This window comes from Siphateles boraxobius, unplaced genomic scaffold (genome assembly GCF_051911475.1).
Source record: "Siphateles boraxobius isolate OS27281-9 unplaced genomic scaffold, OSU_SipBor_1 55, whole genome shotgun sequence".
NCBI lineage: Eukaryota > Metazoa > Chordata > Actinopteri > Cypriniformes > Leuciscidae > Siphateles > Siphateles boraxobius.
In genome coordinates this window covers 5,833,842-5,849,150 of record NW_027509181.1, presented here as the reverse complement: position 1 = coordinate 5,849,150, position 15,309 = coordinate 5,833,842, and the positions used below count along the sequence as shown (strand labels likewise).

Genomic DNA, 15,309 nt, shown 5'->3' with positions numbered 1-15,309 from the left:
TGTGAGCGAGCATTCATTTTTAATCACAATTTATGTTCCTTCTTATTAGGCTAAAGTTAATCCTCTGGTGTCGACAAACGCGCCGGCGCGATTTGCTGATTATTTTTTTCACATAGCAGTAAAATATAATGACCGTAATAGTAATAATAATCCTGGAAAAAATTACCTCAAAATGACTGAATATAAGAATAATCGGATGCCGATCGCGATGCGGGAGTGAAGACCGCAGTTTGAGCTGGTGTCCACAGACAATTCACCCTCCTCCACTTCAGGTGAAGGTGGGGGAGAAATGTTCTCGACTTCAAATGACCGCTCTGTTGCAAACATAGAGGTTGCAAAGCTACTTGCGTCACTCCATTTTAGCTAGTTTGACAGCAGCTGTCACTGCGGGTCTCAGGTGCACGCCCCCCGCTCAGCCCCGCCCTCGGTTTGTCGCCTCTATCTCCGCTCGGGTCTGCCCACTTTTCCAGCATTTTTCAAATATTGCCAGTGGGTGGAGTCAGGCTTTGACCAGGGGTTTAGTTACCCTTTAAATTCCCTATTTGTTTCCATATCCTTCAATATCAACATTGTCTGGATATCATTGAGCAGGATGTGAAATAATTTTTTTTTTAAAATAAATACACTTTTCTTTATCCAAATAAAAAAACGTAGAAAGTACCGAGATATATATCATATATCGCCATTTAACCAAAAAATACCGAGATATGATTTTTTGCCCATATCGCCCAGCCCTAACCCACTCCTGTACGTCCTTTACAATAATTCATAATTATAAGAAACTCTAAATCTGCAATATGCAATAGATGACGGTAAAGCACAATTTTAGTTTGCGATCTAATAAGAAGACGATGCTTCAATGCATTGCAAGTTTGTCAAATTGCTAAATGAAATATCATTTTTGTAGCGCTACACCACTACTTGTTGGAAAAATTCTAAATCTATCTATCAAAAAGTAGCAAAAATTAACTTGCTGGTAGTAGTAATGCTGAAAAGCCTCTGCTCTTGGCAATTGCGCTGGCCCTGACTCACTGGACAATGTGGATATTTCCCTTTAAAAGTGTTACGAAACATGCAAGACGCAACATAACATAATTTTGCACAAATGTGGCCACAGGCACAGTTTTCCAATGAGCCTGGGTTGCTAATGCTAGATGGGGGAGTCTTCAGGAAACAATCAAAGCCACATCCTAGCAGCTCAAGTATTAACAAACATTTTATTGAAAATATTCATTGAAAAAACAGCTATTGCTACAGGATGTGATAGGAGTACTTACACAATGAGCTGGCCCACGTCATGCCTGAGTTGAGGTAACAGATCTGTTTTCCTCCACTGCACAAAATTGCCCAACACTTCCCCAGCATTGCCATCCACATTGAAGGGGTTCTTATTGTCAAAGATCTTCAAGCCAATCAATGATATCCGGATATTCAGCTGTTTGTAGTACTAGGGTCCAAACAGAAACAGCCACACATATTTCATAACATCATCACGAGAAAGGCTCGGAAATACAGTACAACAGTCTTAACACATTATTAAATGAGTTGGGGTTAATATTAAATGGGTTGGGCTTATCCAAACAATAACGTTATCTGTAGCTATAATTCTCACCGTATCCAGCAAGTTAACCAATTGGACCATCTCATCACGCACAGCAGTTTTGCTGTTGTTCTTATAGACAAACTGAGAACAGATAAACACACCTCTCAGAATCAGCAAACTATATAATGATGAAAAAACTATTTCAAAAACACTTTGAATTGCTAAAACTCACCCTTTGGTTGTCAACCACTAATACCAACTCCACGTATTTAGTCTGAGGTAAGTTTCGCTTTTTCTGTGGATTCAATAGATTCAATGAAATATCAAATGTTGCGTTTGTAGAACATCAAAATGTTGAAGACAATACGACATATTTTCGAACCCGTAAAAACATGGACATGTCAGCGTAATGGGAGTGGTCCTCACTGGGAGACGTTTCCTTGGCCAGTCCACATACAAATGGCTCTGACTGACTATCCTTCAACAGAAAGAGCAGGTGTTCATTGGCTTTGGAGTGCAAGATGGGTTCCAGCCCATAGCCTTCATTGCCGATGAGAATGACCCCCCTGAAACACAGTGTATAATGTTACAACCTAATGTTTGACAAGTAACAGCTAACATTGAAAATAAAAAGTTGATATGACTTTTCTTACTCTAACTAAAGTGACTAATATTTAAAGGAGTGTCTTTTTGTGCCATTAGCCCATCTTGTTGGATAAGGCTATTCACACTAGCTCCGCCCACCAATGACTGGTTGATCCAGACAAAATTACAACAACAAAAAAAAAAACAGTCTGGTGTGGAGAATAATGGTGCGATCACATTTACCATTTCTCTGTGAAATTTTGTGGCCGAAACCCAGTATTTTCAATAGGAATTCGTGTGATCAGTAGTTTGTGTGAGGGCGGAAAAGTTCCCCATGCAGCTTTTGTTAGTGTTCAAATTTGTCATGTAAATTCACTGCATTCACAAAACGAAAGCTGCCTGGTTAGGAACTGACTTCTGTATGAGTTTATAAATCTCTACGCTATTGACAATGGATGTTTTTTGCCCATGAAATCTTGCAGAAAGTTTTCCTAATGTGTAACTTTTGAAGAGGCAAGAGTTTTTTCAGATATCATTCAACTTCCTTTCCCATCACATATCACCTCAGAGAGGTTTTTATTTTCAAATATAAAAAATGAAGAAAATCTTCAAAAAGTGGAAATATTTTTGTAATATCTGAACAACATCCACCGAAACGCGTGCAGCTCATATTGTTACCACGCTCAAAAAAACGTGGCTCCCTTCCTGAACCTTTAGGTTCAATATGGCTAGGGGTAGGGGTGAGCTTTAGGGACAGAGACAAGTAGGGTCCAATAAGACAGGATTCGAATAAATATAACCATATACACTGACTAAGATGTTAATATAGCATACTGTTTTACAATGTACTACATACACTAAGGTTCAAATAGTATCGGCCACTATCTTAGCTTAACTTAGATATGAAACACATTTTATATGTCTAACTTCTAGAAATAAATAGCAGTGACTAGTGTTAATGTTTAAGTTTACATTTTAGATTCAAGAAACAACACAAAATGCAATGATTTTAGCATTGTAAAGGTAGCTGTATATAAAAAAAAGGAAAAAAAAAAAATCACCATTCAGACCAATCACCATTCAGTATGCAAATAAATTAAATTAGACAGACAAACTATAATTATTTACAAAATAAAGATTGAATGGAGAATGTAAGTTAAAGCTGAATTATTTTTTTGATGTTAAAAAATACTTTCTAAATGTAGGTATTTGCTTTTCAAAACGTTGCTTTGAATTTTTGAATGACCAACATGTTAATTTCTGGCTTAACCAATCGTGAGAGTTTGAGGAAGGACTTTTAGCTTGTGCTCAGGAAACCTGTTTGAAAATAATCCATGTTTTTGCCATATTTAGTTAATTTTTGTGAAAATTTTGTGGAACAAAAACAAGAAGAGCAGTGGTGTAACTGTGTTAAAAAGTGTGTGTGTGTATATATGTACAATAATAAATGAACAAAAAAAATACCATTATGGTGATGATCAGTGATTTTATATCAAGAGCAAAGACACGTTAGTGCGCAGTGTGCATGAGTGCCAAGAGAACACTGTTGCCTTCTGCCACAGATCATTACAGCGGCAACGAGCACTCAAAAAGTGGTGGAAACAATATCAAAATTGGCAAAAAGTGGTGGGAACATGTCCCAACTTTCTCTCCCGCAATTTACGCATATGAAGAGGAGGAGTTTTAATACAGAGCAGCCTTGCAAAGAAAAATGTGGCACCCAACAAACTGGTATGACTGCTTTTTACGAAGTAGCATACATACCGGAGACCTTCACAGTTGCTGAGAGCTACGAGAGAGTCTTCATAGCCCTCCACATACCCTTGATAGTGGCAATGCTCCTAGAACAAAACCACCAGTATTAGTACAGCTTGTTTTCAAATACTTTGTCAAGGTTAATGTTTTGGTTAATAGTTAACATTAAAAGACCACATGACTACATGCTTACAATGCCAGATGACTAATACCTATTGACAATAATGTATTCCACATTTCCTCGTTCTGAACCAAGCTATTGTAAAGTAGGTGGTGTAACTAATAAAAAAGAAAAACAATTCTCACAACTTTCCCCTTCTCCTGTGCGTCATGAGAAAACACGACAAAGTTCTTCGATAAAAAGTTTCTGTGGGAATAAGAGATCAAATTACAATTTTTCATCATTAAATAAAGACATTTTAGCCAAACTACTTTCAAAGTGCATACGTGTTCTTTGTCAGATGCAGTAAACGTTCACTGCCATCAATCCTGACTGAGTATGTGATGCTATCAGGATGTCTGTCCTGAAATCAGACACATAATTTTAAAATAGGTCGAGAACAACTTCATAACTTACTTCCAGACAATGTGACAATAGTGCTTTATACCTGTGCATGTGTGTGTGAGGGGTCTGCATTTCTCCTCCAGCGCTCATGAACCAGCTGAGGTTTGACCACATCATAATTCTTCACATATGATGTCTGGTCTGTGGTCTGGACTATGAAGGCATATGATACAAGAAGCAAATAAACACAACAGTAAGGATATCTTAATAACTTAAATAAATATGGAACAAGTTTGATCATTTGCAGAAATGGGTTTTGTGAGTTCTTCTAATTAGCCTAAGTCTATTGTCTATTGAAAAAAGTCTCATCAAATTTATTTGATGAAAAATACAGTAAAAACAGTACTATTGTGAAATATTATAACATTTTAAAATAAGCATTTTCTATTTTTATAATGTCAAAATGTTATTTATTCCTGTAATGGCAAAGCTGAATTTTCTGCAGCCATTACCTCAGTAACAGTGACACATGATCTTTCCGAAATCATGCTGATTTAGGCTAGTGCTCAATTATTATTGGTGCTCAATTATTAATAATGGTTCTTATTGTTATCAATCTTAAGTGTTCATTTCTTTTTTTATTAAAGATCATACTTGCCCCAAACGTATAAATGGTCGTTTATTATGCATGGTTACCATAAAAATATTAAAAAGCACAAATGTTTTCTACATTCACAATAATACGTTTCAGCACCAAATCAGCATATTAGAATGATTTCTGAAGGATCATGTGACACTGAAGACTGAAGTAACTATGCTGAAAATTTAAGCTTTGCTTCATAGGAATAAATTATATTTAAAACTAAGTTCAAATAGAAAACAATCTATTTTACTAGAATTGTATTTATTTTGCCTAAATGCAGCCTTTATGATCATAAGATACTTCTTTAAAAATATTAAAATATAGGCTATATTACAAACCCCTCGCCATATAGGCAGTGTTTATTTTTAGAAACAGTTTTTGATTTCATGTTTGCTACATTGTGTTCGCCATAGGCTACTAAAGCTATTTTTCAAACAAGACCAAAACACAACTAATGTAATTTAACCTAGTGATATTAAGTATAAAAACGATCTATCATTAATAGCCTACTCCAATAGGCCTACAAACTTTTGTAGTAGTTTTGTAGTTTGTTGTCGGAGAAACACGACGATTGTTTTTATAGTTTTTTTTACTCCATTGTGTGTGTTAGTCAACAGTATGAAAACAAGTAGTGTATAAATGATCTTACCAGGGCAAATCGCGAAGTTTGTAATTATGAGAATGAAGTAAATATGCCGCGTCATGATGTGCTCTCTCTGGACTGACGCTTGGTCTCAGGTGAGCGCGAACGAGGCCGGCGCGTGCGCGAGCAGTCAGACAGGTGGAGCGACATTCTCTTATTATACCTCTATCAGGCCGCACAGGTATTTGTTGATTTTAGATATAAAAATGAGGATATAGATAAACGTGTTGGCTGATTTATTTCATAGCTTGTATGTAAGTCATTAGCTAAGTAGCATGCCTAAGTTGGTAAATAAATAAATAAAAAATATTAAATATGGTGTTAAGCTTCTACTAAAAAAACGTAAATCAATCTATGATTGAAAACTATTTGGCCTACCCAAATATCTTACACCAAATTAATTAAAATGGCCTTGATCTAATTAAATCTAGTTAGAAAGAGTACTATGTGTTTTAATGTTGAGTCTAATATTCATCTCTCAAATGTGAAACAAACTGTTTATGAGACACTGTTTATTCCTCCAGGGGGCGCTGTGAGGTTAATAAAGCCCAAACTTTCTTAGAGCTGCATAAAAAATAATTTATTGTTTAATGTTCTGTACAAATGTAAAATCGCAATCCCACTTTCCGATCTTTCTTTATTATTGAATGTTCAAGTAAAATCAAAACATAATAGATCCACATCCACGGATAAAAGAACTTTACCTTCACTAACACAAATCTGTTTTATCAGTTCTCTTTTTCGGCAAGAAATCACCTTTACGGTGGTCTGGACAAAAAAAAAACGTAAATATGTAACTAAGTACACTTTTATATTAATTTAGTAGAAGCATCGCCTTGCCCATAAGATAAAAGGGGTCATTTTATTTCAACTGTTGTTCTACGTATTCTATTTATGTGAGAGGCAATAAAACGTGTCCCATGATCATAGTATTATATTGTTACCTCAAGGATACTGTTTTCTCTCTCTATAAGTGTAGAATTAGACGAGCGACAGAATTTTACTCAGGCGTATGATTGGGTGTCTCTGTGGGTCCTGGAGCAGCAGCCGTCGCTGTTTGTTGAGCATGTGAATTTGTTGATGTGAATGGACAACGGTTGTATGTCTATATACTGTTTTATTGTTTTTATTAAACGGATAACAGTACAAGTAGTGCGAGAATGGAGTGTTTTTGTTTTGAACTTGACTAGCAAATATGTATTTTAACCCCTCACTCACCAGTCTTTGGAGCGACACAACTGAAACATGCAGATTTTAGTGTACAGTATATAATGGCAGTGATCTCGTTTGCGTGAGAACAAGCGGTTTAATCCAGCGCGCATTGTGGGTAGTGTGTGGATGCGTTTTAGCTGGAAATAAAGATATTTTATCAGGATGACCTCGAGTACAGGTAGTCTGATCTCTGCACGCAGCTCATGGCTGTGCTCATCACAGATCCAGCTGTCGGATATTCTCACCATAACACAAGAGAACAGACCCAACGATAACTCCAGGTTTGACCATGACAGGTGAGTCCGTTTCATTAGCTGCTGGTGGCTTGTAGAATGTACCTCTGAAAGCAATAATAATACAGTTATTAAAACTACAATTTTCTTCTTTAATTATAACAGTAAACCTCTGTTGTGAAGCTTTTTTTTTTTTTTGCCAAAAACTAAATGGTTTAATATTCATGTGATTAAAAGATTTCATAAATTGTTAATGTTGTATGCCTTCATTTGATTACAACCGTTTTTGATGATAAATTTAAAGGGCCTTATTATTGTAAAAAGTAATACATTAAGTAAAAGTTTTACAAATCAAATTGATTTAATGTGACATGTTTTGCTTATTAAAAATTATTAAACCATTGAAATGAAATTTAGAAAACATCAACAGTTACATTTTTATTTTTAAATTGTTTGTTTCATATTTTCAATTAATTATAAATGTTTTTTTTTATTGCTAACATTTAAATTTAACCATTAAATCGAGGTCCAGAAAAATTAAAACTGAAAAAATGGAATCCAAATAAAATTAAATGGTAAAATGGAATTTGGAAAAAAAATACAATGGATTAATGGCTGAGGGGGAATATGCTAATACGGGACAGTTCCTCAGTGGTTGTGGGCGGGGCATTAGCAATTTGACATCATATTGAGAGTAGGCTTTTTGAGGATAAAAGAAAAAGGAGTAAATGGATTTTTTTTTCATTGTATGGTGGCTGTGTCCACATACTGCAAAGACACATTTATATGCAAACACCATATAAAATGTGAATTTTGCATCCGATGACCCCTTTAACTCAATCTCCTTGCAATCATATCATTCTCTATAGGGCACAGCTGATTGGTTCCTGCTGTATCAGTAGCCAATGAGCTCGCTGCTCCAACTTAAAATACTTGGTCAGCATTTACTGTAGCAGTTGCAGCGTGTTTTCAGAAACCCTCCAGCTTCCCCAGCTCCACCTGTATAGAACTGCTACGGGTAAATCATGTACGCTATATTGTACAGCAGCAGAATCTCTTACTTGCTCACAGCTGCGTGTCGTGTATGTATTGGCAGTAGGAAGTCCTGTACTTGCTCTGCAGCAGCAGCAGACATAACCACCAGCATCAGCAGTAAAAGGCAACAGTGTAGCAGATCTATTCTGCCAAGACCAAACATATCAACATTGTCATATCCATTTCCATGCCAAACATTGAATCGTCATGACAGAAATTAACTGAATGATTGTACTTTCAAATCCCAAAAGACATTAACTTAAATATTAATAATACTTAATATTAATAAGATATTGATTTCACACTAAAATAATCTTTATTTATTTTTATAAATGCATTGTCTTGTCATCTTAAGCTAACAAATTCTGATTATAAAGTATCAGGTGACTTGCTATTCGTATATTTTCACATGCATTTTCCCCAGGTGTAAAGCTGTCTGTCTGGAGAGAGCTGAGGAGGGCTCGCCATGTGTCGTCACACTTCTGTGTTCACACAGCTCTAAAACTGTGATCAGCAGTCTTCAGCTTGTCTGTGAAGCCCGCACGATTGAAGTGTACTCACTGTCTGGAGAATACTGTGGCACCTGCCGCGGAGAGGAAGTTCATCGATCACTCGATGGGTATTTTTTATTTTATTTAAAAAAAAAAAAATTATCCTCGTTTTAAGAGAGGTACTACAGGCAAAAAAGATCTTGGTTGGATTAAAAAGGTGCCATCTTTAAACCCATCTCCGTGTCACTTTCAGATCCTCGGTTCTCACTATCTCTGAAAAGCCAAGCCAAAGTTGATTCTCGTTTTATCGCAAGCTCTGTCTCGTTCTCTTTTTGGCAGCAGACTCTCCTCTGTTTCCCTGTAGGTTTGAGATGTAGCTGCTCCATGTCAGCCTTTCTTGCTCATTTACCCCTTTTCCACCAAGGCAGAGCTGGTGCTGGTTCGGAGCCAGAGCCTAGTTTCAATTCGGTTCTTTGGTTTTCCACACGCAAAGCACCAGCTCCGAACCAGGAAAAGTGGTTCTTAAGTAGCACCAAATCATTGCTGGTCTAGAACAGAGCCAAGTAAGAACCACTTGCGTCAGGGGCTGGGGGCGGGGTTACCGTGACCAACAAGACGAATAGAAACTTGTGACCGCCATTTTTAAATAGCAGCTAGTCGAGCTAATAGCAGCTCGATTATAAATATCCGTCTATGTAAGTTACGGCGAGCTGCACAAACGCGTTGGACTCCGATGTATTTTGTAAACCCATGAGCATCCATAGTATTGCAACGTCCGTTATTGTTGATGGCTTGTTCGAGATGCATCGGAGCGGCGCGGACCGATCGGAGCTGCGGGAGTGTTTGGAGAACATACGACTCCTTGTGCTTTTAGATCGCTATCGCAGTGCTTTGATGTCATGCGGAGATCGATCTGCGAGAAGCCGATGCATCTCGAACAAGCCTGGCGTACTGTTTGGCGCTACCGCACTAGCGTTGCTGGGCAACATGAGACGTATACAGTGACGTAAGATCTGGCTCTGTTGTGGCTCTCTAGCCGGTGGAAAGGCAAATCGGTTCTTATTAAGCTCGTCAGTCGAACCCACTCTGAACCAGCTTTGGCTCTGGCTCTGAACCAGCACCCGGTTCTTGTTGGTGGAAAAGGGGTAATTGTGACCACGAACTAACCAATGCCACTCCCACACCATACACGCATCAAAGTAGCCGGAGCAACTTTACTTTATTTATGGATATGACGAGACAGTCACAGTGACAATTTCCCACAAAAACCATCCCGCTAGGTCTAAAATATAAACACTTATAGTTTTAGTAGGCTTACCGTAGTGAATCAGGGAAAGAAAAAAACACAATTTAATTTTGAACAAAATAAAGTTGCATAGTGTGCATTTAACAATTTTCAATTCTACAATGCTTTACTTTACAGTTCTTAAACTTTTTAGAAGAAAAATCCAAATAATATTTAATAAATTAATTAATGTTTTTAATTGTATTTCATCTTCACCTGTACATTGGCACAGTTTAACGTCTCTCTGTAACAAGGGTTTTGAAAGTCCCGGTAACACTATTTTATGGTGACACAGTTTAAAGTTGCATGTACTTACTATAGTAATAATAGTAAATTATGTATAATTACAAGCAACCAACTCTAAGCCTAACTCTAACCCTATTGTGCATGTAGCTAATTAATGACTCATTACTTGTTTGTGTAATTACATTGTAACAACATCACCTTAAAATAAAGCGTAACCAACTCTATTTCCCCTTTGTCTTTCATGGACATTTTTGGTCAGTTATAAGCATTAAATCTATTATTAAAGATTGTTGAATGACCTTTTGACAAACTTCAATGACATAATAAACATAACAAATAACATAACTGAGTTGTAGATCATATTCAAACAAAAACAAATGTTTTCAATTTTATTCGAAATAAAATAAATGTTTGCTGATGCTAATCAAACAAAAAATAAACTTTTTGATATTTTATTACTTTTTATGTAATATGCATATTTAATTAGTTTGTGAATGAATTAGTGTTGGAAAGGCAATATACCAATGTCAATACTATTATTTTTATTATTAATAATAATTGTAATAATAATTTAAAATTAACAATATTTTGAATAAATACAGATTTTGACCCATTTTTGTGCTGTACCTCATTTTGAACTTTACAGATTCAGCTCAGTATATTGTGGAATTAATGAAGTAGTCATATTTATTATAGAATATTTGGTACACTTTTCTTAAAGTCTTTTTGTATAATGCATTATTTAAGTATTCTTTACCTTATAATGCATTTTATGGTCTCATGAATCATTGTAACCACAGTTATAATACATTATAATACTAATCTATTCATTGAACACACCTTTAGAAAGCACAATTCATTAAAAGACATGACAAACAACCAATTTCAGATGTAGCAAGTAATCTGAAAATATTATAATGTATTTTAACTTTGGTTACAATTATTTATGAAAAAACATATAATGCATTAAAATGGACATTATAAATACTATATTATACCTAAAGTGTTACAGAATATTTTAAAAGACTTGCTGATTGTTCTGTTCTCTGTCAGTTCTGAAGATGAGAGGCATTTCTATAGGAATCATCTGGTGCTGGAAAGCCCTGCTGCATCCTGTGAGGTGAAGGTAAGGAAAGCTGGAAATAACATCACAAACACACAAACTGATGTCTGTCATCTCAGCATCATGTGTGTTGTCTCCGTACAGCTGCTCTCTCTTTGTGGCCGCTCTTCTGTGGCTATCACCCATGTGGGTGTGGGACTGGAGACGCTCAAGGACAGGCAAGGTGGCTCGAGTGTAGACCCAGGCATCGACCTTCAGCGTGTGCAGACTATGATGGAGGAGATGGGCACCACCCTTTCACCAGGAGCACAGAACCTCATGGAGCTTGTGCAGTGCCAGCAAAAGGTCTGGATCCAGCCTCTTATTACAGCATATTCACCACACCTTTGGTCTTTTTATCATAGTTGATATATTACATACTATGCACACATCCATTGTGGAATGAATCTCACTTCTTTTAATTATAAATATATTATAGATCGATAATAAAGATAGCTGGACCAAGCCTATCCCACCCGTTAAATGCGTTAATAGATTAAAATAGTTAGTGTATTTAAATGGGTTGTATAAAACATCTTGTGCCTGTAAGCAGCCAGTCCTAGCACTTAGAAACCTCGTAGAAATGCTCTAAAAATCACCCATAATAACTTGGCAAACCATATCAGCCTTACCCAAGCATTCTGGTGGTGAGGTTTGAATGGGCAAGTCCCCTTCCCACCCCCATTTTTGTACAGTATATTCTGCTATTCAGCGAATTTTGTTCCTTTGGCATAAATCATTTCTTGTAGGCGTTTCTTCTAACAGTCTGTTAGTGTCTGACATCATTAAATCGACATTTTTTGCCCACTACTTCTTATAAAAAAAGCTTCAGCTATTTGGTGTTTATCCATCTTGTATGTGGATATGATCGTGGCTTTATTTTGTTTACTTTCTATATTCCTCTAAAATATAATAATTTGAAATAACTGTTTTCTATTTAAATACATTGTAAAATGTAATTTATTTCTGTGATGCAAAGCTGAATTTTCAGCATCATTACTCAGTCTTCAGTGTCACATGATCCTTCAGAAATCATTCTAATATGCTGATTTGGTGCTCAATAAGCTTTGCTGTTTAATATTTTTGTGGAAACAGTGATAATTTTATTCAGGATTCGTTGATAAATAAATATGTATTCGAAATAGAAATCTTTTGTAAAATGATAAATGTCTTTAGTGTCACTTTTGATCAATTGAATGCCATCCTTGCTGAATAAAAGTATTAATTTCTATTTGTTTTATCTTACTGATACCTAGTGTATCAGTTTCCACAAAAATGTTAAAACCTATTAAAATAGAAATCATTTATTTTAAATTGTAACATTTCACAATATTACTTTTATTTATATTTTATTTATCTGTATTTGCATCAAATAAATGCAGCCTTGGTGAGCATAAGAGAATAGTAAAGAAAGTATTGTTTTTAATTTGATATGTATTATATTTCACATATTTCCTGTCATATACTCTTCTGTATATTTGATATTTTTAGTTTTGGTATTTTATCAGCATAATGCATATTTTGTCACCTCTCTTTTTAAAACATGTTCATTCTCAAAATTAGTTTTTTGGAGAATAGTTTATTTTAAAAAAACTAAACAAAAAAAAACTAGCCTGTACACAGCATTATCACACCTGAACAATCACTCTTTGTCTGTGTCCAGAATAAGTCAGACATGCTGAATGGTTTCATTCCTCTGCTCATGGGAGGTGGAGCTTTGGGCTGTTTGTCAAGAGGAGGTGGGGCTTCTGATGCCACAGGGGTGGAGTCAGGCCCAAGTCCACCGTCTGGCCTCGAGCAGCTTCTGTCTACCAGCAACCAGATGCCGCGTGCCATGTCTGCCCTCCTGAGCTCTGAAACCGGCACGATAAACCCAGACCTGCTTCCAATGCTGCAGAGCGTATGCGGTCAGGTCACGCAGCTCCGTCTGGAGGAAGCCACATCTCCTGAGAGAAGGAAGAATGGAGAACGGTAAGTGTGAGTCATGTGTGGTTTTCAATAAACAGATGTTCAACTACCACAGTTTTTGAACCCACTCAAATGTTTGGTTGTGGTAACCAGCTCATCGTGATAACAGTGTGAGTACTAATATGAATAATAGCACAGATAAACACATGAGGTTTTATTACTTTTATTACTAGGATAAAGCAGTAGTTGACCCCAAAGTGTAATATGTTCCTCAAGACTTTTTGAAACTGTATGCACTACAACAACAGAAGACCACACCGGTGCCAATCCTGTCAGATAAGAACAGGAAACTGAGGCTACAATTCATATGGGCTCACCAAAATTCAACAATAGAAGATTGGAAAAACGTTTCCTGGTCTGATGAGACTCGATTTTTGCTGCGATATTCAGATGGTAGGGGCAGAATTTGACGTAAACAACATGATTGCTTTGTATCAACAGGTCAGGCTGCTGGTGCTGTAATAATGTGGAGGATATTTTCATGGCAAACTTTGGACTCCAAGTACCAATTGAGCATTGTTTAAACACCACAGCCTACCTGAGTATTGTTTGCTGAACATGTCCATCCCTTTATGACCACATTGTACTACTCTTCTGATGGCTGCTTCCAGCAGGATAATCCGCCATGTCACAAAGTTCAAATCATCATAAACTGGTTTCTTGAACATAATGAGTTCACTACTCAAATATCTGCCTGTCTACAGTCACCAGATCTCAATCCATTAGAGAACCTTTGGGATGTGGTGGAATTGGAGATTTGCATCATGGATGCCAACAAATCTGCAGCAACTATATGATGCTATCAAATCAATATGGACCAAAATCTCTAAGGAATTTTTACAGCACCTTTTTGAGTCTATGCCATGAAGAATTAAGGCAGTTTTGTGTGTGCATGTGTGCGTGCTACATCATAATTATGTGATGAGGATGACATGCTTACTTTGCAAATCAGCAAGATTACTTAAAAGTGTAACCTGGGCACAGCTGTTTAAAAGAAGTAAGACTGGAATTACTGACGACTCATTTTGGCAGTTCAGAATCAATTCTTTCTTTTGGGAAACAATAACTTTATTTATCTTGCACTTTGATCTTTAAACATTTAGACATTTTACATTCACAAACAGCTACATTACACACTGCATGAAAGGTAATATCTGAAAAAGGATAATAGGGACACTTCATTCTGATGTATTTAATGTTTCCTTTATTTTGTCCACTCACCGTATATATCTTCTTCTTTTTCTTGTATTACAGGGAGGGTCATATGTGCTGTGGAGGCTTTGAGAAGGTTCTGGAGACAGTTGTAGAGAAGAGAATGGATGAGATGGAGAGAAGATTAAAGGAACATCTGGACCTGCGTCTTGACGCTCTTCAGCAGAGACTGGAGATCACGCTTCAGCAGGCGCTCTCTCATAAACAACATCAGTAAACGACACAAGATAACCACCTGAACACTTATAGCAGGATATTCGCCCTGAGCTTTTGCTTCAATGACACCAATAATATTCTATAAAGGGATATTTAAGCAGAATTCATGTCAACTATCCCTTTATAACAAATGGTTTAACATTTTTCTTTTACCAGCAGTCTCTACTGCTTTGTATGGAAATGTTTTACAGTTTAAACTGCAATCGCTGGTCTTCAAGAGTCCCTCGAAAGAGACTGTACTGATTGGTTTGTGCAGTAATTAACAACTTGTCGAGTCGGTTCACTAACTTGAGTCCTCAAACAGTATCAGGTGATTTTCACAAATACTTGAGGAACTGTTCTTAACACTGTTGATACTCTGTATAAATTATTTTATCCAAAAGATACTATACTCATGCTGCTACAATGCCTTTTTCCTGTTATTCTGACTATTACACCATAAGCTGCATATTTTCTTTTGTTACAAATGTTAACAAACAGTTTCTTTACAAACAATGGTTGCACTGACAGTGTCAAGTATAGAGTATTTTTCACTGTAAATTGCCTTTGTGTAAATTATGTTGATATGTTTATAATGTTCATACTAGAGAACTAAGGACAAAAAAGAACAACATTAAAATGCTGTTTATACTAAA

General features: G+C 36.4%; 2 protein-coding genes across 2 annotated transcripts in view; one reads left to right on the top strand and one right to left on the bottom strand.

Annotated features, from left to right (window-relative positions):
- adam9b (ADAM metallopeptidase domain 9b) overlaps positions 1-5,806 on the bottom strand; it is a 28,259-nt gene extending 22,453 nt beyond the window's left edge. Inside the window, exons 1-9 of the mRNA XM_077205960.1 lie at positions 5,681-5,806; positions 4,492-4,601; positions 4,331-4,407; positions 4,190-4,250; positions 3,893-3,969; positions 1,926-2,109; positions 1,776-1,838; positions 1,613-1,684; positions 1,278-1,447 (exon numbers count right to left, since the gene is read on the bottom strand). Of these exons, the coding sequence (XP_077062075.1) occupies positions 1,278-1,447; positions 1,613-1,684; positions 1,776-1,838; positions 1,926-2,109; positions 3,893-3,969; positions 4,190-4,250; positions 4,331-4,407; positions 4,492-4,601; positions 5,681-5,735 (869 nt within the window). The 5' untranslated portion in view covers positions 5,736-5,806. The remainder of the gene's footprint in view (positions 1-1,277; positions 1,448-1,612; positions 1,685-1,775; positions 1,839-1,925; positions 2,110-3,892; positions 3,970-4,189; positions 4,251-4,330; positions 4,408-4,491; positions 4,602-5,680) is intronic.
- An 878-nt stretch (positions 5,807-6,684) lies between these two features.
- Positions 6,685-15,309, top strand: cunh10orf88 (chromosome unknown C10orf88 homolog). Its single transcript, XM_077205948.1, has 6 exons — positions 6,685-7,182; positions 8,579-8,773; positions 11,230-11,302; positions 11,384-11,584; positions 12,942-13,249; positions 14,501-15,309. Exons 1-6 carry the CDS (start codon positions 7,049-7,051, stop codon positions 14,673-14,675), a joined length of 1,086 nt encoding a protein of 361 aa, XP_077062063.1. The 5' UTR covers positions 6,685-7,048; the 3' UTR covers positions 14,676-15,309.

Excerpts from the sequence above, each read along its gene's own strand:
- cunh10orf88 (XM_077205948.1), top strand. The coding sequence starts at position 7,049 with ATGACCTCGAGTACAGGTAGTCTGATCTCTGCACGCAGCTCATGGCTG. Across the intron at positions 7,183-8,578 it reads TCCAGGTTTGACCATGACAG|GTGTAAAGCTGTCTGTCTGG; the intron begins GTGAGTCCGTTT and ends CATTTTCCCCAG. Across the intron at positions 11,303-11,383 it reads CTGCATCCTGTGAGGTGAAG|CTGCTCTCTCTTTGTGGCCG; the intron begins GTAAGGAAAGCT and ends GTCTCCGTACAG.